Source organism: Sciurus vulgaris (assembly GCF_902686455.1).
Source record: "Sciurus vulgaris genome assembly, chromosome: 11".
Taxonomy (NCBI): domain Eukaryota; kingdom Metazoa; phylum Chordata; class Mammalia; order Rodentia; family Sciuridae; genus Sciurus; species Sciurus vulgaris.
Genome location: NC_136472.1, coordinates 69,209,962 through 69,233,250, shown reverse-complemented (window position 1 = coordinate 69,233,250; position 23,289 = coordinate 69,209,962). Strand labels below are relative to the sequence as shown.

Here is a 23,289-nt window from a genome sequence, read left to right as displayed (position 1 = left end):
TAAGCACAAAGGCCCCCTGTGCCTGGCAATAGGAGGGACATGTGCTGTGACCATGATCCATTCTTCCTTAAGTGGAGACTCCAGAGGTTCTCAGTGATGTGGAAGTGCATCCTAAGCCCTGCCTTCTCCCTCAACTATCTCCCAATCAGGGACTAGATGATAGTATCTTACTCCCACCCAAAGTATTGTTCATGAAAAAGATACTTGTGTGAAGGGGAAAGAAAACATTGGCTTTGAATAAGATGCCACATCCACATATTGCATTCTCCAGCCCCTATTCCCTTCTATTCTGTTCCAAGATAAATTCATCATGAAGGATTCCAGTTCATACTCCAAGTTTGATAGACCTGGGTATTTTCATGGGCGGTTGCCCCTGGATGGAGCACAATACCTGTATTTTCTCTTTATTCCTTGTTATTCAATACTATATGAAGACATTAAAAATACCTAGGATTGGTCTTTCCTCTTGGTCTAGAGGAGTTTTCACATTCTAGAACAAATGTCTTGGTTTAAGGTTATTCTGCCAGGAAGTTTTTAGCAGTAATCCTGCTGGATTTAACTAAGACCATATTTAAAAGCCCCAAATATCTATGTACTTATATAGATAAGTGGACTTCAGGCATTATGACCAAGAGTTGTGTCAAAAGTTTGTTATTTCCTTTATTATCAGTGCTGAAGTATTTGAATATGACCATCCATCATTTGATATGCCAACACTTATGGTCAGATGACTAAATTTATAGCTCTGAAGTTTCTGTAGAATCTCTTCAATTCCTAGTAAAGGTCAATAGGTTACATTTGGCACCGAGATTGTGTTCATAGAAGCCCTATCTTTTCCTTACAATTGAGCCAACTTTGGCACTGAACTCCAGGGACCTTGAGATGGGTGAGTGACCATTTCTCCCAATATAGTGAATAAAATTCAATCCATCAAATCCTGGTGGTAGCATAGATTGAGGAAATAGAAATTTGACTAGTCAGGTGCTTAAGTTAAAACTTTAGATACTTGTGCTATTCCACTTTTTAAAAAGATACTAGGTTTTGTATTCTAGCATTAAGCATTGTCACTGGTTTCCTTAGTCTATGTTTTCCAAAAATAATCAACTCGATTTTAAATAAGCTATTGTTATGGTAAAATAAGTTGATTTAAAAAAATGTTTTAGAAAATGGACACAACCACGATTCTGGAACACAATCTGGAGTAATTGCTTCATTTTTATGTACCGCCACAAAATTTCTGCTATTTCTGCAGATTGACTTGAAATAGTTATGACACCATGATTGATGGGCAGTGTAATAAGGGTCAAATAAAAAGTAGCAATAAGAATTTTCCAGATGTAAGTCACTTCAAGGTTTATATCTATCTACCATAGGACCCCCATTTATTCTTATCTCCTTTTGTCCATCCCTTATACCCAACTTTCCTGTTCATCCCACTGTTGCTCTCTGCCATGTCATGCCAGTGCAGCTGATGTCCCTCACATATGCCATGTTAGAGGCTCTGAGTGGGACCTCCTGATGTCCTTTCAATCTCTTCCTACTTTCTCCACTTAAACTTCTTAGGAGATGTGGGATATTTTATACTTCTGTCCACTTAAGTAGGGGAATGATCTGCTCTGAGGACTTCAACTGCTTTGGGCAGTAAGTTCAATTAAGATTTCTTGGATTCACGTTGCCTCCATCCTCAAATGTTCTTGGGCAAGCCAAAAGTACTGGAAAGGTTTACCAATACCATATAAATCTGAAGAGAAAAAAAGCCACACGAAAACTAACAGACCTTGTAAACTACCTCCAAGAAGGTGTTAGAATCCTCCCTTCTAGAAATGGTTTTATTACACTTCCCAGAGAAACTAGAAGTTTTGTATCCAAGAAGTGAAGAACAGAAATGATCTCTCTTGTGGTCGATATGCATATGCTAATTGTGCTTAGTTTGAAGTTGAGTGAGAAATGTAGAAGACTATGACCTGACTTCCACTTTCAGATGTTAGGTCTACACAGCATAAATACCCGACTTTAGGATTGGTTTAGGCCCTTATCCACAGTTTGGGTAGGACTCAGACATTTCATGGGAGTCCCCAGTCAGCCTCTTCCTGTTGTCACTAAATATTTGTATGCCTCACAGGTAGAGGACATTCACCTGGGTTGAGTCTCTGCCTTAAGAATGTGGAGAAGACTCTCTCGGATCTGTTTGGTGCGGACAGCATAAACAACTGGATTGAGGATGGGTGGGATGAGGAGGTATAAGTTGGCCAAAAGAATATGGATATAGGGAGGCACGTGATGGCCAAAACGGTGGGTAAGAGACGAAACAGCAATAGGGATATAGAAGAAGAGGATGGCACAGATATGAGAACCACATGTACCTAGGGTTTTAAACCTGGCATCATGAGTAGCCAATCCCAATACAGCCTTAAAAATCATCACATATGAAGCAGTGATGGCTACTGAATCTAGGATTAATACTAGGAAGCCAATTCCCATTCCATATAAGTTGTTGACCCTTGTATCACCACATGCCAAGGTGACTATGGCCATGTGCTCACAGTAGGAGTGGGCAATGATTTGGGTTCGGTAAAGGGGTAGCCTCAGGCGAATCAGCAGGGGCAAAGGTCCAATGTAGAGTACCCCCCGGAGGAGAGCAGCCATCCCCAAACGACCCACCACTGCCTGGGTGAGCACTGAGGTATGGTGTAGTGGGTCACAGATAGCCACATAGCGATCATAAGCCATGGCAAGGAAGATGCCCGATTCCACAGTGGCAAAGCAGTGGATGAAGAACATCTGGGCTAAGCAGGCATCCAGACCAATGTTGCGGGCACCAAACCAGAAGATGGTCAACAGTTTGGGCATGGTAGAGGTTGAAAGGACCAAGTCAATGACAGCCAACATGCACAGGAAGAAATACATGGGCTGGTGCAGACTGTGCTCCATCTTTATCACTGCCAGGATGGTGACATTCCCCACCAAAGCCAATAGGTACATGAAACCAAAGGGAATGGAGAGCCAGATGTGCAGGGCCTCCAGCCCTGGGATACCAGTGAGCCAGAAAGAGGTAGGCACAGAACAGGCATTATTAGAGGTGTACATGTTTGAGGGTACGGGGTGCCCAGGGGACAGGAACACTTAGTTCTAGGAGATTCTACTCTTGAGAGTTAACACTTCTGACAACTGTAGACAAGATCCTCATTTTCATCCTGGGCAACTGGTGGCACCTACAAAAGAAATTCCAAATGACAACTTGAAGAAAATTGAGTTATCCATGACGACACCCGCTGATAGATGTCATGATCATGGCTGTTTCTACTTCTACTAAACTGCCCTACTGTTCTTCAAAAATCCCCAATTTTGCATTTCTTTGATTTAGTTGTTTTGGGGAAATGTTGCCTAAAAAGGAAATAGAATATGGAAAAAGGTTTCTGTAATGATTAAGTGTAAATCCATATGTGTTTATTCCAGTGCCTGAATATGCTTCTCTTATCACTGATCAATAGCAACATTTATATACATTAACTCTTTGCAATTTTATGTTGAAAAAGTTGGAGACGTGTTAAAAAATAAAGTACATATGTACTAGAACTTGATCAGGATGTACAAAAAACATTGTTCAAAACTTCCACAATTAGAAATGTGTAGGTGTGGGAGTCTGGTACCAGTGATTCCAGAAACTGAGGCTGAGTGATCATTGGAGCACAGATGTGCAAGTTCTAGTACATCTGTTCAGTGAGTTAGACTTATATTGATAATGCTTTTAGAGGTATTGTAATGTTATAGTTATACAAGGAAGTACGAGTGAGGGAAGAAAAGGAGGCAGGTTAAACTATGATTTCATTAAATTGTGTAAGCTATAGAAACATACCCTAAACAGAAGTATCTGGAAATATTTGTGCCAATATTTTGTCGATTTTGGGTGAATGGGATTATGAATGTTTTGACTTTTCTTCCTTTTGTACACATGTAGATTCTGCCTTTCAAACAAACTTATGAACTAATCAAAGCCTGATAAAGTAAGGAAGTTTTTAAATTTTATATATTAGGGAAATAGTTGCAAAGATTGTCCTGTTTTACCATGAAATCTGGGCAACCCCAAGTAAGCTTTTTCTTTGAGATTAGGCACAGGACCTTACAGAAAAAAGTTTAAGTGTTTACTATTAAAGGACAGACAAATTTTATTGACAAAGGATATGGATATCATCTATAATTTGACATAAAAGGAACATCTTCGTAGATGTTTCCTAGACTTTCCTACAATCTCACAAGCATGAATGAGAAAATTGTTATGTGCATGAATGTCACAATAAACTCCATTCCTATGTATATACTAAAACACCAAAAATGGAATTGTCATTTGCTGGTAAATGGAACTGGAGACTTGTGTTAAGTAAAATAAACCAGACTGAGAAAAAAAAAAAAAAGGACCCAGCATTTTCCCTTAAAAATGAAATCTAGAGGAAAAAGGCATGAAAAATATCAAAAACAAAGACCAAGAGTAGAGGAAGGTGATAAAGAGCGAGAAGTAGCACAGATGGAGGTAATATGAAATGAAATTGATGAAATTATGCTATGAATAATCAATCCTACTTTTATATAATTATAATGCACTAATAGAAGGGAGACCAGTAAACAAAGGGAAGAGGGAAAGGAGATTATGAGGAATGAAAGTGATAAAATTGTGTGCATGTATGTCACAATGAGCCTATTATGTATGATTATAATGCACTAAAATAAGAATGCATAAGAATGGACTGAAGTGAACTATTCAGCAAGACTTATACTAGTAGCATCCCTCTCAGTCTATTTTTGAAGATCCAGGGAAATCACTAAAGCACTGGCTATTGCTTCTAAAATCCTTGTGTGCTTCATCTTTCAGATGTCTGCTGAAAAATCCTATTGCTTCCCATCCACTGGATTCATGAACTGAACACAGGACACATTTGTGCCCTTCTATCTCAGGCTTGCCCTTGAGATCTTTGATTCCCAAATCAGCCAGGGATACCTTATATGTGCAGGGGCACTTTCTTCACATGGCCATGTTTTGACTGAGAAGTTTAATCACCTCCTTGGTTCTTACCTAGGAAAACTTCCCCATTCTTTAAGGCCAATTTCAGATCACCCCTTGTCTACAAAAGACTGGGGATACCTCAGAGGGTATCAGAATGAATGAGTAAGGCAGGGGAAGACCGTAATCAAATTTTTTCAAGCCCATGCATACCTCAGACTGTCTAAAATAGGAATAGGAATTATATTTCCATAGCAAATAAGCATAAGAAAAGTCCTTGTGTAGCCTTGAGTCCTTAAAATGAACTGTCAGGATCTGAATTAAGTTTTTAGGAGTATGCTTATTGGTCAGGCATTGAATGGGTGCTAAGAAAAGTCAAGTTCTGTGAACCTTAAAGTGGTTTGCCATTTTAAAAATATCACCGATACCTCAGTAACTCTGACTTGGGTACTTAGACATGTGAATACACATGAGGTTACTTCCTCAGTATTGCAATGTAAGAATGTAAGACTGCTCTCTGGATCCCAGTTGAGAGGAGAGAGAAAGCGACTCTAGGAGGTAGCACTGTGTAGCTGCTTAGGCACCAACTTGCCATCTAACAAGCCAGGTTTCCTATTCCAGACCATCTTACTGTTTGGGCAAGTTGTTTAACCTCAGGAAGACTCCCTTTCAGTATTAACATGGGAGAATCTTCACAGTAAACAGAACGAGCAAGTGTAAAACACTTGGCACAGCAGCTCCCTTTCCCTGAAATTCCTACTGTTCCATGTGGTCAGGAGACCAGAAATGTATACTCCTCAAACTGAAATAATTTTCTTGTGTTTTGTTACATGGTGCATCTTACAGGATGCCTCAAAAGTGCAGGCATTGATGAGAAGGGGCAAATTAAAGTACTAGTCAATAAACTATTTAAAAAGGGAGAATGTCTGGAACGTCCTCTAGAAGTATCACAATGTACCATCATCCTAGAAACAGAAAAAGGGCTCAGTTTCCTCAATGTCAGGGTAGGTCAAGGTATTGGCAACTCATCCCGGAGAATCTGTCTGGAGATAGCTTGAAATCTAGATTCGTACCTTTGATTTATGTCAGAACTAGTTCAGCCAAATGAAGTTGTAACCAAGTCTTAGAATGCTGAACATATGTTATAAAAGCATCCATCAAGCTGACAGTTGTCATCTTTAGGTGCCACAGTCTACTTCAGACCACTATTTAAGTGCCATATTACCTAGAGCATTCCAGAGATGTTTGTCAGCTCACACAAGGGCACCCTTACCTGACTCTGGTGCCATGCCTGCAAGCCCTGGGAGAGGCATTCCAAGAGTGGGTCCCAGTCTTCTGAAAGATGTTGTTATGGTGACATAAGTTCGTCTTGCTTCTGCTCCATGCTTAGGTTCAAATACTGACTCTACTTTCTAGTTCTGTAATTTTAGGCAATGTAATCTTTGTTTTTGTTTCCTGATCTGTGAAACTGGAGCAATGGTAGCTACCTTAGAGTTACTTCATGTATTAAGTGTGTGCACACATGTGCATTCCCACTAAAGGCCAAGTGTTAGGATGCCTGGCCTGTGGGCACTGGATTCACTTTACCTTTTCCTTCCTCTGGTCTATTTCCCCCTTCAAAAACGGTGCTATTTCTGTGACTATCCTTTCTCAACTGTATGACTAGTCTTACATAAAATTGAAGACATGCTGATGTTATTGGGATCAGATAAGGAGAGAGGGTTGCCTAACTGAAACAGAAAAAGGAGAGGCCCATCCATACAGAAATATGCAATTTCTCTTGTTCTGAGGGAAAGCACTAGAAACCAAGTTTTCTACCTTAGGATTTCTTTTTTGACTCAATCTGGGCCATGTTATACTCACCTTGTTTCACTTTTGACTAGACCTGTGAAGAGGGGCTCCGTATGAACCAAAAGACAAGTGTAGTTTCAGGAACTTGGAGTCTTCTTCTGATGACTTTGGGGCCCCTTCTCTGGAATGTGCTTTCCTGTTGGGGTGCTGTCCAGAGCTCTGGGTTGTAACGGTATTCACCTGTTGTCTAGATACATGGGCAAATTTAGCTGACAGTCAAGGGGAGGCTGTGCCCCTGGTCTCTTCTATATCCTTTATCTAGGTTCTGAAAATAGCCAGTTACTCCCTAAGGGTTACACAGAGAAAACTGCACCTTTCCCTCTGGATTTGCTACACTCTTAGGAGCAAGTCTTCATTCCCAATCTCGCTCCACGTCCAAGGAATAGAACAGGCATTCCTGTCCCTTTGCTGGGCTCTTAGTTGGTCCCAGGTTTGTGATTACCCTCCTGGGCCTGAGATACTCAGACTTCAGAAGCATATTGAGAGTACTCAAAAAAGATGGGGAATAATCACTGGATATTGGCAAAACTGGTGTAGAATTTTCTTGGTCCATATTAAAAAGAAAATCTAGAAAACAAATACGAACCAATACAAGTGTTAAAACTAATTTTTATTTTGCATTTTAAAATTCATTTTGCTTAAAAAAATTGTAAGTACAAGTTGAAATTGTCAACTTAAGCCAATACTTAAGCTTCCCAGGATAGTGGAAAGGCTAGTTTACCATTCATACAGTGGTGCAGATATTTGTCAATATTTTCTGCCTAAGCTCAAGATAAAGTCTTGGAAGGGAAATTGATGATTGAGTCTCACGGATCTCACTTTCAAGTTACATCCCCAAAGCATTCTTCCATTCTGTGTTTAACTCAGCATGTGTGAATTTCTGAAAACTTGTCCTGTAGTAATTTAAAATATGATCTTCTAGATAGGAAAAACAAGATCCATCCCCCCTTTATTCCTGCATTATGAGAACTTCAGTATTTGAACAATTTGTAGCTGATATATTTGAATAGAGTTTTTAAAAATGGAATCTTAATTTTACAGACTACATTGATTTATTGGAAAATTCCATTTTTAATCTGACTTCTAGTATTCAAGTGGGGAGGATGATTTCAGAAAATATTGCAAGGATTCAAATGGTTTTTTTCTGTTGCAATGTTTTCTGTAGGAAGTTGACATGTGAGGAGATACTTTGATAGTCATTTTTCCTTTGGTACTAGGGATTGAACCCCAGGGTCTTGTGCATGCTAAGTATATTCTCTACCACTGAGTTATTCTTCCAGTCCTAAACTTTTCATGACTCACTACTCCTCAATTATGAATCCCTTCAGATTTCTTCACATATTTTTAGTCTCCTTATTGTGTCATTGTCAGGCCCCAAACTTTGACTTTGTTACCTTTATTAGTTCTAGTCTTACTTTCCTCATAAGTCTTACTTTGGCAATTTTGGTGGATAGAATTTAATAAGAATTATTAAGGGACTTCTATGTGGGATTGATTTCTTTTGGCTTATTGCTCTGGAGCATGTTTTATCTCCACATTTGTGAATTTTCTAATTGCTTCTGTTATTGATCTCTAGCTTCATATTAGTTGTGATCAGAAAAGGTAACTGATATGGCCTATCACCAGGGTTCATTGTAATGGGCTGTGAGCCTGTATCTGCAGGAATCTTTTGCAAGCCTGGGTCCATGAGGCCCAGAATAATTGAACTGTTCCTGAGCCTGGGTCCACTGGAGCCTAGGGCTGCAGGGATTGGCCTCTGTTATCTTTGTCAATCATTCTGTTCACGTATTTTCCTGATATCAGCAAGTTGTCTCCTAAGTTGTACTGTGGACAGATTGACAAACCTTCAGAAAATTCAAAAATTAAGTGAAAGAACAAAAAGATCATAGGATTACTATGAACAATTATATGCCAACAAATTAAATGAATACCTAGACACATATAGCCTATTATGATTGAATTATGAGTAGAAATCTAATTATACCATTAAAAGGAGATTGAATCAGTCAAACTTCCCAAAGAAGCCCAAGACCTGATGACTTCACTGCCAAATTATATCAAATATTTCAAGAAATAGCACCACCACTTCTCAAATTCAAATTGAAGTGGGATAATTTTAGGTGTCATCTTGTCTGGTTAAGGGATATCCAGAGACCTGGTTAAACATTGTTTTCTGTATATCCGAGCTTTTGAAGAACTGACATTCACATCAGAAAGACTTGCACTCACTTGAAGTGGGTGTGTGCCATCCAGTCAGTTGATCTGAGTAACAAAAAGGTAGATGAACAGGTGGGATTTGCTTTCTCTTCTGGACCTGGGACATGTGGCCTTTGGATATCAGAACTTCAGGTTCTGACCTTTGGATTCTGGAACTTGAATCAATGACCATCAGCTTCCCTACTATTTAGACTGAGCCATGATACAAGCTTCCCAGGTTCTCCAACTTGCTGAGAACCTATGGGTCTTCTGCTTCCATGAAGATGAACTCGTTTCCCTGTTAGATTTCCCCTCATCTCTTCCATTGCTCAAGAACCCAGACTTACACTGGAGGATAAATTCAAATCTTTTACGTTTTACAAGGTTAGCATTGTTCCGATAACAAAGCCATGAAGATGTTACAAAAATAGACTTTTACCGCTGTGACCAAGATACCTGACAACTTAGAGGAGGAAGTTTATTTTGGGCTCCTGGTTTCAGAGGTTCAGTTCATCCTTTATGACTAACTATTGCTCTGGGCCTGAGGTGAGGCAGATCATATGGCAGAGGAAAGTTGTTCAGCTCATGGTAGCTAGGAAGCAGAGAGGGAGAAATATCTGGAGATTAAAATATAGTACAAGGCCACACTCCCAGTGACACTTCCTTCAGCTACACCTTATCTGCCTATAGTTACCACCTAGTAATCCCTTCAGATTAATCCATTGATGAGCTGACTAGTCTCATGTTCTAATCATTTTACTTCTGAATATTCTTGCAATGCTGAATGCAAGAGTTTGTTGGGGAACATTCAAGATCTAAACTAACAGTCAATCTTTGATTACATATACAAAAATCCTTGGAAGGTTGTAGATGTTCAGAGACGGGTTTGCTGAGGGTGAGGATGAACGATGACTACCCTTCTTAGCCTTACCCAGTGTGCTTACCCAGGCATTGGGGATTGAGCTCTGCAGGCACAGATCTAGTTTTATTTAGAGTTGCACAGGACATATATAGACATATTATCCAATCAGGTTAACATGCTTGTTAAAGTATAACAGAGTCAGCCTATAGGTGAACTATATGTCGAGGGCCCAGGTAGGGTAAACAAACCAAGCATGCCTAAGCAATTCTGCCCAGCAACAGGTCTGAGACAAAGGACTGGGGGAATGGCAAGCTCCAGCACACAGCATGAGGCAAGGCAGTGCGGGCGAGCTCACATCACAGCTTTCTGTGATGCATGTCAGAACGAGGCCTCCGCTCAGCTCAAACTCAGCCTCAACAGCTACAAAGACCTTCATTCCATGGCGAGTCTTTACCATGACCTCAGTTTCTCTACTCAGACTGTTTGGCTTACTTAGACCATGGTGTCAGATAAGCTTGAAGGATGTTCCCTACAGAAGGTAGCAAATTCAATTTAACACAAAAGATACAATTGTGGTCCAACATAGGCAGTCAATCCATGTGATAACAGAACACAGGAATAGATGCAGAAAAAGACAATATTCCTTCATGAAAACTCAAAGGTACATTCCTTCTGTACCTAAACCAAAGTCACGAGAAGCTCACAACTAGTATACTTGATGAATAGCTGAAAGCTCAAGATCGAGAGAAAGATGTCCCCTTTCACCACTTATATGTAATGGGTACTGGCAGTATTAGAGCAATTAAGAAATAAGAGGCATTAAAATAAAAAGTTGTTTGCAGATGGCCTCATATACAGAAGATCCTAAATACCAAGCCCCCCAAATTTGGTAAGATTCAATAAAAACCACCCCATCTGAAGTGAGTGTGGAAGAGATTTTCTCCTCTGTAGGCTCTTTTCACATTCTTGATTGTATCCTTTGCTGAGAAAAAGCTTTAGGATAAGTCCATCCCATTTATTGATTCTTGCTTTGATTTCTTGTGCTTTGGGAGTCTTAAGGAAGTCTGGTCCTAAGCCAACATGAAGATTTGAACCTACTTTGTCTTGTTTGGTGCAGGGTCTCTGGTCCAATTCCTAGGTCCTTGATCCATTGAGTTGAGTTTTGTGCAGGGCAAGAGGTTTAATTTCATTTTACTGCATATGGATTTCCAGTTTTGCCAGCACCATTTGTTGAAGAGGCCATCTTTTCTTTATTGTATGTTTTTGGCACATTTGTGTAGTATGAGGCAACTATTTTTATGGTTTGTCTTATTCTGTACCAATGGTTTGCCTATTTTGGTGCCAATACCATGCCACTTTTGTTACTATTGATCTGTAGAATAGTTTAAGATCTGGTATTGTGATACCTCCTGCTTCACTTTTCCTGCTCAGGACCGTTTTGGCTATACAAGGTCTCTTACTCTTCCAGATGAAGTTCATGATTGCTTCTCTATTTCTATGAGGAATGTCATTGGGATTTTAATTGGAATTGCATTTAATCTGTATAGCATCTTTGGTAGAATGGTCATTTTGACAATATTAATTCTGCCTATCCAAGAACATGGGAGATCTTTCCATCTAAGTTTTTCTTGAATTTCTTTTAGTGTTCTGCAGTTTTCATTCTACACACACTTCAGATAGAACACATCTCCAAAATTTATAAAGAACTTAAAAAACTTTACCCCAAAAATACAAAGAAGCCAATCAATAAATGGGCCAAGGAACTGGACACTTTATAGGTATACAGGCAGTTAATATATGAAGTGTTCAACATCTCTAGTAATTAGAGAAGTGCAAATTAAAACAAGATTTTACTCCAATTAGAATGGCTATTAAAAAAAGGCTCACTTTTACGTTGCTGGTGGAGTTGCAAATTGTGCAGCCACTCTGGAAAGCAGTGTAGAGAATCCTCAGAAAACTTGGAATGGACCCACCTTTTGACCCATTATCCCACTCCTTGGTTTATACCCAAAGGACTTAAAGTCAGTGTACAACAGTAACACAATGTTTATATCAGCTCAATTCATGATAGCTAGATTGTGGAACCAATCTAACTGCCCTTCAACAGATGGATAAAGAAACTCTGGTATATATACACAATGGAATATTATTCAGCCATGAAGAATATTATGGCATTTGCCAGGTAAATGGAGTTGGAGAATATCATGCCAAGTGAAATAAACCGATCTCAAAAATCCAAAGGCCAAATGTGTTCCTTGATAAGTGAATGATGATATATAATGGGGGTGGGCAGGTGGGGGTGAGAGAATGGAGGAACCTTAGATTTCATAGAGGGAAATGAGAGGGAAGAGAGGTGGGGGTATGAAAAATGGTGGAATGAGACAGACATCATTACCATATGTACATGTATGATTACACAAGTGGTATGAATCTACATTGTGCACAGCCATAGAAACAAGAGGATGTACCCCATTTGTGTATGATGAGTCAAAATGCAGTCTAAAATTAAAACCACCCTAATGTTTCTATATACTAGCCAACTCTTTGAAAACAGTAATTGAACAATTCCATTTATTATAGCATAAAATCTTCCCAATGTCTTCAGGATTTTATTCTTACATTAAGAATTAAGAATTCTTTCATCTCCTTGGTTAAATATTCAAGTTGGAAGGATATTCTTAAAATGCACATATTACTCAAAGGGATCTTTAAGTTCAATACAACCCCTTTTACAAGCAAGGGAAATTCACAAAAGTAGAAAAAACAATCTTAAAATTTGTATGGAATCACAAAGACACTGAATAGCCAAAGGAACCTTGAACAAGAACGAACAAAGCTAGAGACATACTACCTTACTTCAAAATATACTGCAAAGCTATAGAAACCCAAATGATACTGTACAGGCATGAAAACAGACCCAGATCCATGAAACAGAAGTGGGCATGGGAGTAAATCTATAGATTTATGACCTTAATCTTTAACAAAGTTGACAAGAACACAGTGGTGACAGGAAAATCTCTACAACAGTGCTGGGAAAACTGGATATCCTTATATAAGAGGATGGACTTGAACCCTTATCTTACAGTATACAAAGCCCAACTCAAAATGGATTAGGTATTAAATCTAAAGCTTGAATGTATAGCATTTCTGAAGAAACATTAGGATAAACCTTCTGGACATTAGTATGAGCAATTATTTCTTGGATATCACCTGCAACTTCAAATGTAGTCAAAATAAAGTTTGTGCAGTCAAGGAAAAAACAGAATGAGACAAAATATCTGCAAACATTCCTGATAAGGACTTAGTATCCATTATATAAAGAACTAAATTCAATACCAAAAAAACCCATGACAACTTAGGAGTGGAAGGAAATTTATCAATGTGTACAGAATTTAAAAGTCTGAGTTATATTCTATGGTACATCTATCACATTCTTTGTCTATCCATCAATAGATATATTAGGTTGATTTAACTTGCCTATTGATCATGTTTATTGTACCATGCACATGTAAATAAATGAAAAACCACACTGGATTATTGTAACCAAGTGATTCCAATTGTGATTGCTATACCAGATGTGGTTTTGTTGTTTGAGTCAACAGATTCTGGTACCCAGTGTGTACCTATTAAATAGGTGTTTTTTTTTCTACCCCTATAAGTTCTACTAGAAGCAGTTTTAATCTATTTGACAAATATGCCTTCACTATCATCCTGCAGGGGAATATAAACTTTAAATTTAGTTAGCAGGATCTTGTTCTTTCCCTTCCACAAGAACACACCAGTTGATTACATTGACAACATTGTGCTGATTGGACTTAGGGAGATGTAACGACTACTAGAATCATTGGTAAAATGATGGCAAGGAATGAATCTGACTAAAATTCAAGAGCCTTGTACCTCAGTGAAATTTCTAGGGGTCTTCTGACATGGGGCACATTTAGATGGCCTTAAAGGGCAACTTACTGCATTTGGCTCCCCCTAACACCATGAGGGAGGCACTAGTGTGTCTACTAGGTTTGAAGTAACACGTCCTTCATTTGGATGTACTATTCCATCTCATTTACAAGTGACCCAGGAAACATTTTAGTGGGACTCATGGTTCTGCCACAGGTCCCGGCCCTTATACAAGCTGCTCTATACTTGTCCATGTGATCCAGCAGATCCAGTGGTGCTTGGTACCTACTGCCTGGACTTATAGGAGGTCTTGTCTACTGCCATGGTGTTCTATACCTAGCATTGCTTGAGTAACCCACTTCACAGCAAATGAAGCTCAACTGGCCTATGCTCATGCTTACCTTATCTTCCCTCCCCATTCTGAAGTAGCTGGTTTGATAGGACAAAGTAACCTTTTGAAGACTCAGCTGTAACACCTGGGTGGTAATACCTTGAAGGGCAGGGGTAAAGCTCTATACATACTGAATCAGGATCTACCACGTGGAGCCGTTTTCCCCACCACTAGGATTCATGGGTCCAGAAATCAAAGTGAAGTGGGAGCAATACCACCGATAACCCTCATGATCCAAGTTTCACTTACTATTTCTTAGTCTCTGCTGGTCTAGAGGTTTTGGTCCCAAAGGGAAGAATGCTGTGTCTCCTTGCAGAAATAATTCCATTAAACTAAAAATTAAGAGGGCCACCTGGCTGCTGAGGTCATGTTTCTGATTCAATAGGCAAAGAAGGGAGCAATGACGACTACAGGGATCAATCCCGCAACCACCGGGAGAGCCTGGACTCCTAGTTTAATGGAGGTGAGGAAGACTGTCTGGAACACATGAACTCCCTTTGGGTGCTTTGGTATAACCAGACCCCGAGAGTGAGTCAGCAGAAGACAGTGTTGTTCAGGTAGAACTACCAGTGGCCCAGGCCCTTCAGGAATGGACGTTTGAGTCACTCCACTGGGCGTGGGTGGGGGGGGGGGGGAGAGCTATGGCTAGCCAACATGTTTGCTGAAGGCAAAGGTAATTCAGAAGAGGTAGATGTTTGTAAGTACCTGCTACAACTACATGACCTAGAAGAAATGAGGACTGGAGCTGCCATGCGTATTTTCTTATTTCTTATGAATTTGCTTGTGTATATTGAACCAAGGTTTACTTTCTGTATCTTTATACCATGTATTAACATGTTGTGCTTAAGTACTTTAATAGTATTTAAGTGATGGCGTGTCAAAGATACCACTCAAGGACTTCACCTTCAGAAGGTACGTCTTTGGTAACACATGGAACGGTTATAAAGCAGAATCACGACTCGTCTTTAGAAATATGGTTTGAAAGATGTTCATGGTAACAGGCTAAGGGGGAGACGTGTCATGGTTAGTTTTATGTCCATTGGGTCACAGGATGCTCAGATATGATAAAACACTCGGGCTTCTGTGGGATGCTGTTTGAAAGAAATTAATGTTAAGTTGGTAGATTGCCTTTCTTTAGTCAGTAGAACCCATCTGCCTTACTCAATCAGTTGACTTGCTGACACGAAGGCTGACTCCAAAACACAAATGCGTATTGTTTACCAGACTTCTTTAAAGGATGTATCAAAAGCATCTTCCTTTACCACTTGAATAACACTAATCAAAATAAAGCTGGAGTAGCCACATGAATTTGTGTCAAAGACTTAAGTTATCTTTCATAAATAGGTACATGGAACTCAAGTCTGAAAACCCATTTTTATTTTTACAGACTGCATTTTGATTCATTGTACACAAATGGGATACATCTTTTAGTTTGTGGTTGTGCATGATGTGGATTCATACCACTTGTGTACATAGGATAATGATGTCACCTCATTCCACCATTTTTCATACCCAATCCCTCTCATTTCCCTCTACATAATCTAAAGTTCCTCCATTCTTCTAACTCCCCAGTCCCCATTATATATCATCATCATCCACTCATCAGGGAAAACATTCAGCTTTTGGATTTTTGGCATCAACTTATTTCTCTTAGCATGATATTCTCCAACTCCATCTATTTATCTGTAAATGCCATAATATTCTTTATGGCTGAATAATATTCCATTGTATACACACACACACACACAGTTTCTTTATCCATTCATCTGTTGAAGGGCATCTAGGTTGGTTCCACAATCTAGCTATTGTGAATTGAGCTGCTATAAACATTGGTGTGGCTGTGTTACTGTAGTGTGCTAGTTTTAAGTCCTTCAGGTATAAACTGAGTAGGATAACTGGGTCAATAGGTGGGTACATTAAGTTTTCTGAAGAATCTCCACATTGCTTTCCAGAGTGGCCATACCAATTTGCAACTCCCCAGCAATGTATGAGTGCGTCTCCCCCCCGCCCACCACATCCACACCAACATTTATTATTGCTTGTTTTCTTAATAGAAATTCTAATTTGAGTTAGTTGAAATCTTAGGACAATCTGTAGGGTCTTTTCACATTATTGATTGCATCCTTTGCTGAGAAACTTTAGTTTGAATCCATCCCATTTATTGATTCTTGCTTTGATCTCTTCAGCTTTGGGAGTCTTGTTAAAGAAGTCTGATCCTATGCCAACATGAAGATTTGGGCCTACTTCTATTTGGTGCATGGTCTCTGGTTCAATTCCTAAGTCCTTGATTCATTGAGTTTTGTGCAGGGCGAGAGGTTTAGTTTCATTTTACTGCATGTGGATTCCCAGTTTTGCCAGCACCATTTAAACAGGCTCTTTTCTCCATTGTATGTTTTTGGCTCCTTTGTCTAATTAGAAACTACTTTGAAAATATGTATTCCAACAAAATAGAAGACATTGACAAATTTTTAGAGACATATGATCCTTCCAAACTGAAGCAGTAAAACATACAATTTAAATCAATCTCGAGCACTGATTTCAAGCACTGAAATAGAAGACATCAAAAGCCGACCAACCAAGAAAAGCCCAGAACCAGATGGATTCTCAGCTGAATTCTACAAGACCTTTAAAGAACTAATTCCGATACTTCTCAAAGTATTCCAGGAAATAGGAAAGGAGGGAACCCTTCCAAATTCATTCTATGATAATATCACTGATACCAAAACCAGACAAAAATGCATCAAAAAACTTTAGACCAATATCCCTGATGAAGATAGATGCAAAAATCCTTAAAATTCTGGCAGATCATATACAAGAACATTAAAAATATAGTGTGCCACGATCAAGTGGGGTTTATCCCAGGGATGCAAGGTTGGTTCAACATCTGGAAATCAATAAATGTAAATCACATGGATAGACTTAAAGAATCATGATTTCAATAGATGCTGAAAAAGTGTTTAATACTGCACCCCTTCATGTTTAAAACACTAGGAAAAAAAATAGGGGTATTAGGAACATACCCAACATTGTAAAGGCTATTTGTGCTAAGCCCATGACCAACATCATTCTTAATGAAGAAAAACTGAAAGTATTCCCTTTAAAAACTGGAACAAGACAAGGATGCCCTCTTTTACCACTTCTATTCAATATCGTCCTTGAAACACTAGCCAGAGAGAGCAATTCGACCAAAGAAATTAAATGGATACAAATAAGAACAAGCTGTCACTATTTGCTGATGACACAATTATGTTTAGAGGATACAAAAACTCCACTAGAAAACTTCTAGAAGTGAATTCAGCAAAGTAGAATATAAAATATGAATAGAAATGCATTCGATTTATACATAAGTGATGAATCCTCTGAAAGATGTTAGGAAAACCACTCAATAGCCTCAAGAATAAGCTACTTGGGAATCAAAAGAGGTGAAAGACCTCTACAATGAGAACTACAGAACACTAGAGAAATTAAAGAACCTTAGATCTCCCATGTTCTTGGATAGGCAGAATATCATCAAAATGGCTATTCTATCAAAGGTGCTGTAGAAATTTAATACAATTCCAATTAAAATCGTAATGACATTCCTCATAGAAATAGAGGAAGCAATTATGAACTTCATCTGGAAGAATAAGACCTCAAATAGCCAAAACAATTCTGAGCAGAAAAAGTGAAGCAGGAGGCATCATATTACCAGACCTTAAACTATACTACAGAATAGTAACAAAAACGGCATGGTGTTGGCACCAAAATAGGCAGACCAATGGTACAGAAGACAACCCCACGTAAGTACAGTTACCTCATACTAAACAATTCTTGGTGTATAGGTTCTTTATGATCAAAATTGTGAGGCAAAAATACGACGACATGAATAGGTGAGTCCACTATTAGAGGGGCATATAGTCTCCACTACATCAGTAGGTAATAGATGCAATAGGGAGAGAAAAAAAAAAAAAAAAAAAAAAAAAAACAAAACCAGTCCCTTTAAATAACTCCAATTTCCATCTACAGAATAGCAGAATACACATTTGAGATCACAAGAATTATTCATGTTAGATCAGTTTAGGTCATGACATACCTGAATTTTAGAAATCAAGGTATTCCCTCAAACAATTAAACTAGAAATAACATAATTGGGACAGCTATCACAGTTTGAGGAGATCAAGTTGGCCAGGGAGTTGAATGGTTTATTTGCATAGTTAAAGACTTCTCCATTGATGCCAGGAACTAGGGTGAAGTACAAGATTTATTCAGGTTGGGGAAAAAAGTTTTCTTCCAAGCCTCAATAGGTATTTAAGTAGAAATATTTGATTCTTATTCCTTTATTTGTAGCTTATGCCATATGGTCATGCACTTCACAAAAGTTAGAACAGTAAAATGTAATCCAAAAAGTACTTGAGTTATGAAGTGATCAGCTAGTATTGTCTCTTGTTAAAAGCATGAGTATCCCTCAGATATTTAACATTTTAGAAGTGTTTATGTAAGAGCTAAACTTGGGCATACCACATACTTAGTGTAGGTAAGATGGAGAATTTGAACCTGGATGTATGAACACTTGCTTTTGGACACTGTAAATCTTATTTGCTTAGCTTCTGTGCCTTGGTTCCCATCTGGAAGGCGGGGATTATAGAAGTTTTTCATAGGGTTCTTTCTATAAGGAGGGTTGAGAAAGTTGGAGAGATGCAACTAGATTATAACAGCACATGGCAGTAAGGGGATGAGAGCATGACATATGAAGTCCTTACTAATGCTGGGGGAATGGTTTTCAATGTCCAAGACTTATATTTTAAAAAAATGTAATTGGGATAATGTACATTTCCTCATTCTGCCACCCAAATTGACCAAGATACTAGTTATACAGCCAAATGTCAGAGTGCCTATGTAGATGAATATCTGAAGGGGATGCTGCCCTCTAGGTGTGCTCCAAGTTGCTTCAGGCTCTTAAACCTCATGTGTTGGAAGGCACAGAAAAAGACTAATCGACAGCCTCATAGGGACCCATATAGGCAGGCAGGCTATGGATTGGATGGGTTGAGGATCAGCAATAAAGTTTATAGTGGGCTGAAGGATATAGAAGTTTGGACAAAGGACGTTGGAAAACCTCACAAAAAGGAGTGACCCTTAGGAGTTGGGGTCAGGATGGAATGAGTAGGAAAGATTTATACGTAACTTGAACAGGAACACATTTGGTAAGTGTTGGAAGTGGAAATTGGGTAGATATGGGTCTATGCTACACAGTCACTGGGTACATAAATTTCCTCTTGGAAAAGGGCATGAGCTCAAATTTGTCTGACCCCAGAGCCTAAATTTTGACTACCACCTAAGCTAAGGTTTAAAAAAATATTGTGCCTATCTTAGCATCAGTATCTCACTTATAGATCAGGTAATTAGTCTTCAGAGATTTATGCAGGTCAAATAGTGTTTATTCTCATACATTAAGCATTTGATAAGAAGCTTAAAAATTCCCCCCTAGAATTGCACATGAACATGGATTTCAGATAAACATTAAGTTCACTGATAGTTATAAATCAGAAGTCCAAACCAGAAGTCCACTATTCAACTTACGTAGAAATGCGGTTAGTATCATTGTTGGCTTGAGCAGCACATTTGTACCTTTGATGTACATGGGGAGTCAAATTGTATGACAGGGTGATTAGATAAAACTAAAGCCGAGGTAAAAATCGTTATATGAATGAAAGGTGAAGATAATGATGCCAAACTTGACGTTTTCTTTTGTGTTCTGGAGCCTAGTCTTGTCACTGGGTGCCCTCTCCTGGACAGTGTTAGAACGAATGCTGACAATATTTGCTTCTGACTGGGGCGTTTCCAAGGCTCAACTGACATGTATTTAATACAGATTTAAGATCCCACAGAAAAGGAATGCTTTTAAGCTGTCCTGCACATCTGATGCATAACTCTCCGAATGAAAAAGGTTGAGTTGATAATGTGAAGATTAAACATATGAGATTTCACCCCTTATTCAAATGCACTCAATTTAAATCATGCAAAACATCTAGTCACAAGAACAAAAAAACCCCTCAAACTCCAGGTTCATGCAAGGCAGAGCTCATCCATTGCAGGTGAAAAATACTGAACCAAGTCTCAGAAGCTAGATATGAATTTGTATGGAATGACATTCCTAGTTTCTTACTTGGTTTATGGCACAGTATATTAAGCAGGCATGGAAGTGAAATAATCTGTATATTTTGACAAGAGCAATTTACATAGAATGTGAAGTTTAGGCTTGGGAGTAGTTTAAAAGTTTCCCAGTTTCTCCAGAGGATCTATGGAAATAGCCTCTGAAAGAAGCATGGAGAATAGGAAACCTTGTAATGATTACACTAGCATCTTCCTTGATCACACTGGCTCCTTATCATCTGGAGGAAGGTTTCGTATCCCAGGCTTATGAAAGCTAACCCTTCCTGCACATGGGGAAACCACGGCAGTAATGGCACTTATGCTGTTCAGGCATAGATGTTTGCCTCTATACCGTTTTTAAGTCACAAATTATCCAAAGTAGCTATTATTCCTATTTTACACTTTAAAAAAATGGAGATGAAATAGTTTGAGGTCACAGTGTATAATTGGGCTGACTTTGCAGATTTGAGTCTTTGGAGACTTACATACTGTCTCATCCGAGCATATGAGACTCCAACCCATAAGCATCCTATTCTACCCCAAGACAGTTTCTTCAGTTGGCTTCTTTTGCAAGGCATGTTGGGGAATGTTGGCTGCATAAGAATGTGGGTGGAGTGGTGTATCTTTGCAGGTTCATGGAGTCCTTCTCTTGTGATGTAAACCAGAGTGTGTAGGGAGTCTAGTTTGAGGCACTGCCATTGAGATGCCTTAGTGTTAATTCAGGACTATCACCCTCAAAGATAAAACAGATTTATAGCTAGGCTGACCTCTAATCTCAGTCCAAAAAGACTCGTCTATCCCAGAAAGCCTTTACAAAGTTCCATTTGGTGTCCTCAGAATAGCTGCCGACTCCAGGGAGGCAGAGGAGCGAGAGCAGCATTTGGACCCCAGAGATTCTAACTGAAGAGGTCTGACCTTCCCTGTAGTCCCCCCAGACCAATCTTAACATGCTGGGGACAGCTGTGCTCACTTAGACTCTGCTCATCCATCTGAGACAAGTCAGCTATTATCCTTCATTGGACGCTGAACCTCCCCCACTTCTCTAAAATGGAATTCCCCAGACTCCTGAGTAGAACGTTTTTAAGTACAAGGTCTTAGGCAGTTAGAGACCCAGGCTCTGACATAACCAGTCCAGGTAAGAGAATCCCATGAAGGGGAATCTAGAAAAGGAGCAGGAGCTTCAGGAGGACTCCCTCGATTAGGATTGGGATTCTTGGGCAGCCAACTTTAGATCATGTTCCTGTATAAAATGTAAGACAGAGGGAAGAGATTCTCTTGGAAGGGGACTTCATAGGTGGAGTCTACACAGTCAAAGAGGTTCAGGAGAGGCTTCTAGTTCACCAATGAACATGTAAGACAGGCACTTCTCCAGGTGCCTGAAATAGGTGCCGTATTTTATTCCCATGAATAGGACTAAGTACTATGCTAACAGGGATTACTGTACAGAACAAGACAGACAATAACTACCCTTCTGTTAACTTTTCTATCTAGGGAGATGTGCACAGCAGTAGGTCATTCACAGAACTAACTTACCAAACTAAGTTAAACCAGGCTTCCATAGATATCTGACAAGGAAAATCTTGCACATCTACCAGGTGAAGGTAGTGCCATTCCAGTACAAAAATATGGATAATTATTAGAGACAAAAAGAATACTGTCAAGAAACACCCAGCTTTGTTGGAAGGTAAGCAAGGTGAGGAATGGCAAGAGCTGTATTTGGTTATGGCAGATGTATCTGGATGGGGAACTCGGGAGGAGGGTGTCATGTGTCACGTAGTGAAACCTTACATTCCTTGGTGTGCAGGCGTTGCTGCAGCCTCATGGTATATTTAAGCTATGAAGTCTGCTGACTGGGGAGGCATAAGGACATAATGTTAGGTGCTCAGGGAAAGAATCTTTTCCAATACCAGTACCCTTTCCAGTTTCATAATGTGTTCAGAGATGGAGAGATGAAATTAAGGTTGAATATCCATCAGGCAAACAGTTGAGTTGTCAGGTATGAAGGACCAAGGTCAGTCTGGAGGTCTAAGGATTTTTTGTACTTGGCTCAAACATGGTCCAAGATGGGAGAGGCCTGTTGGATTTCACAATCACTTCCCTTCATGTACATAGTGCACATTGAGTTGTGCCTGTGAGATCCTGCTATTGTACAACCTTTCCTCTAAAACCTAGAGGGGAGCCTCCCACCAGGGCAGTAGTGAAGGGACTCAAATGGCATTGGAAAGATACATTGAAATGGTTTCACTAACAGGAGATAAGTAACAGCTGTCTAGGAATTAGGACAGAACTCACTTGGCAAGTCCTGCTGATTTTTATTCAGAGACTCCTTTTCCCTGGAGTAAAGCAAAATATTTTCCCCATTATTGCTTTGCTGAGAACAAGTTAAAGAGTTATTTGATTAGAAATTCCTTTTGTCCCTACTAATAAAGGGAGGCTTTCTAAGTGTGGGGAAAGTTTATCTAGCCTTTGATTTCCATGGGAGATAGCTCTTAAGTTCTATGACATGTCTAATTTTAGATTCTGCGTCCTGCTAGGCAGCAATCTGCTTGTGAAGGGAACGCTGCATAAGGATTGTGTACTGCTGAGATATGATCTGTACCCACAAGAACTCATGGCAGGGTTATGGGGACAACTGAAGGGATCATCTGCAGAGGCACGGTTAGTATGGGGAAAAACAGTGGTGAAGCACCAGGACTAACGGTATTACTTAACCTAGGCCTTACCAGGTAGTAGTTACCAGAACACAGGGAGGGTCGTTTTTCAGGAATTGGTGCCTTTGGTAGAAGGCCAAGATCCTGCCAAACATGCCTGGTGAGAAGGGAACTGGGGAGTATAGTCTGATCTCCAATTACTACCCTTTTATCTCCTGCTGATCCTCACATTCTCTGGGCTTACTTGGAAATGAGAGGACAGGGGAATCTGGGCAATATATCCCATAAATGTCAATTTCTGGAGGCAACAATCAGA

At 39.4% G+C, this 23,289-nt stretch overlaps 2 protein-coding genes and 1 long non-coding RNA gene across 3 annotated transcripts in view; 2 read left to right on the top strand and 1 right to left on the bottom strand.

The window, feature by feature from the left end:
• Positions 1 to 23,289, top strand: part of LOC306640556 — a 100,319-nt gene that overhangs the window by 60,256 nt on the left and 16,774 nt on the right. The window lies entirely within an intron of this gene.
• The window catches only part of LOC306638557 (uncharacterized protein), a gene marked incomplete at both ends in the record, with an annotated part of 44,602 nt that overhangs the window by 19,215 nt on the left and 2,098 nt on the right, over positions 1 to 23,289 (top strand). The window lies entirely within an intron of this gene.
• LOC306640472 (olfactory receptor 52M1-like) lies at positions 2,134 to 3,087 on the bottom strand (the record flags this gene model as incomplete). The annotated part of the gene is made up of 1 exon (XM_079104756.1): positions 2,134 to 3,087. One exon carries the CDS (start codon positions 3,085 to 3,087, stop codon positions 2,134 to 2,136), a length of 954 nt encoding a protein of 317 aa, XP_078960882.1.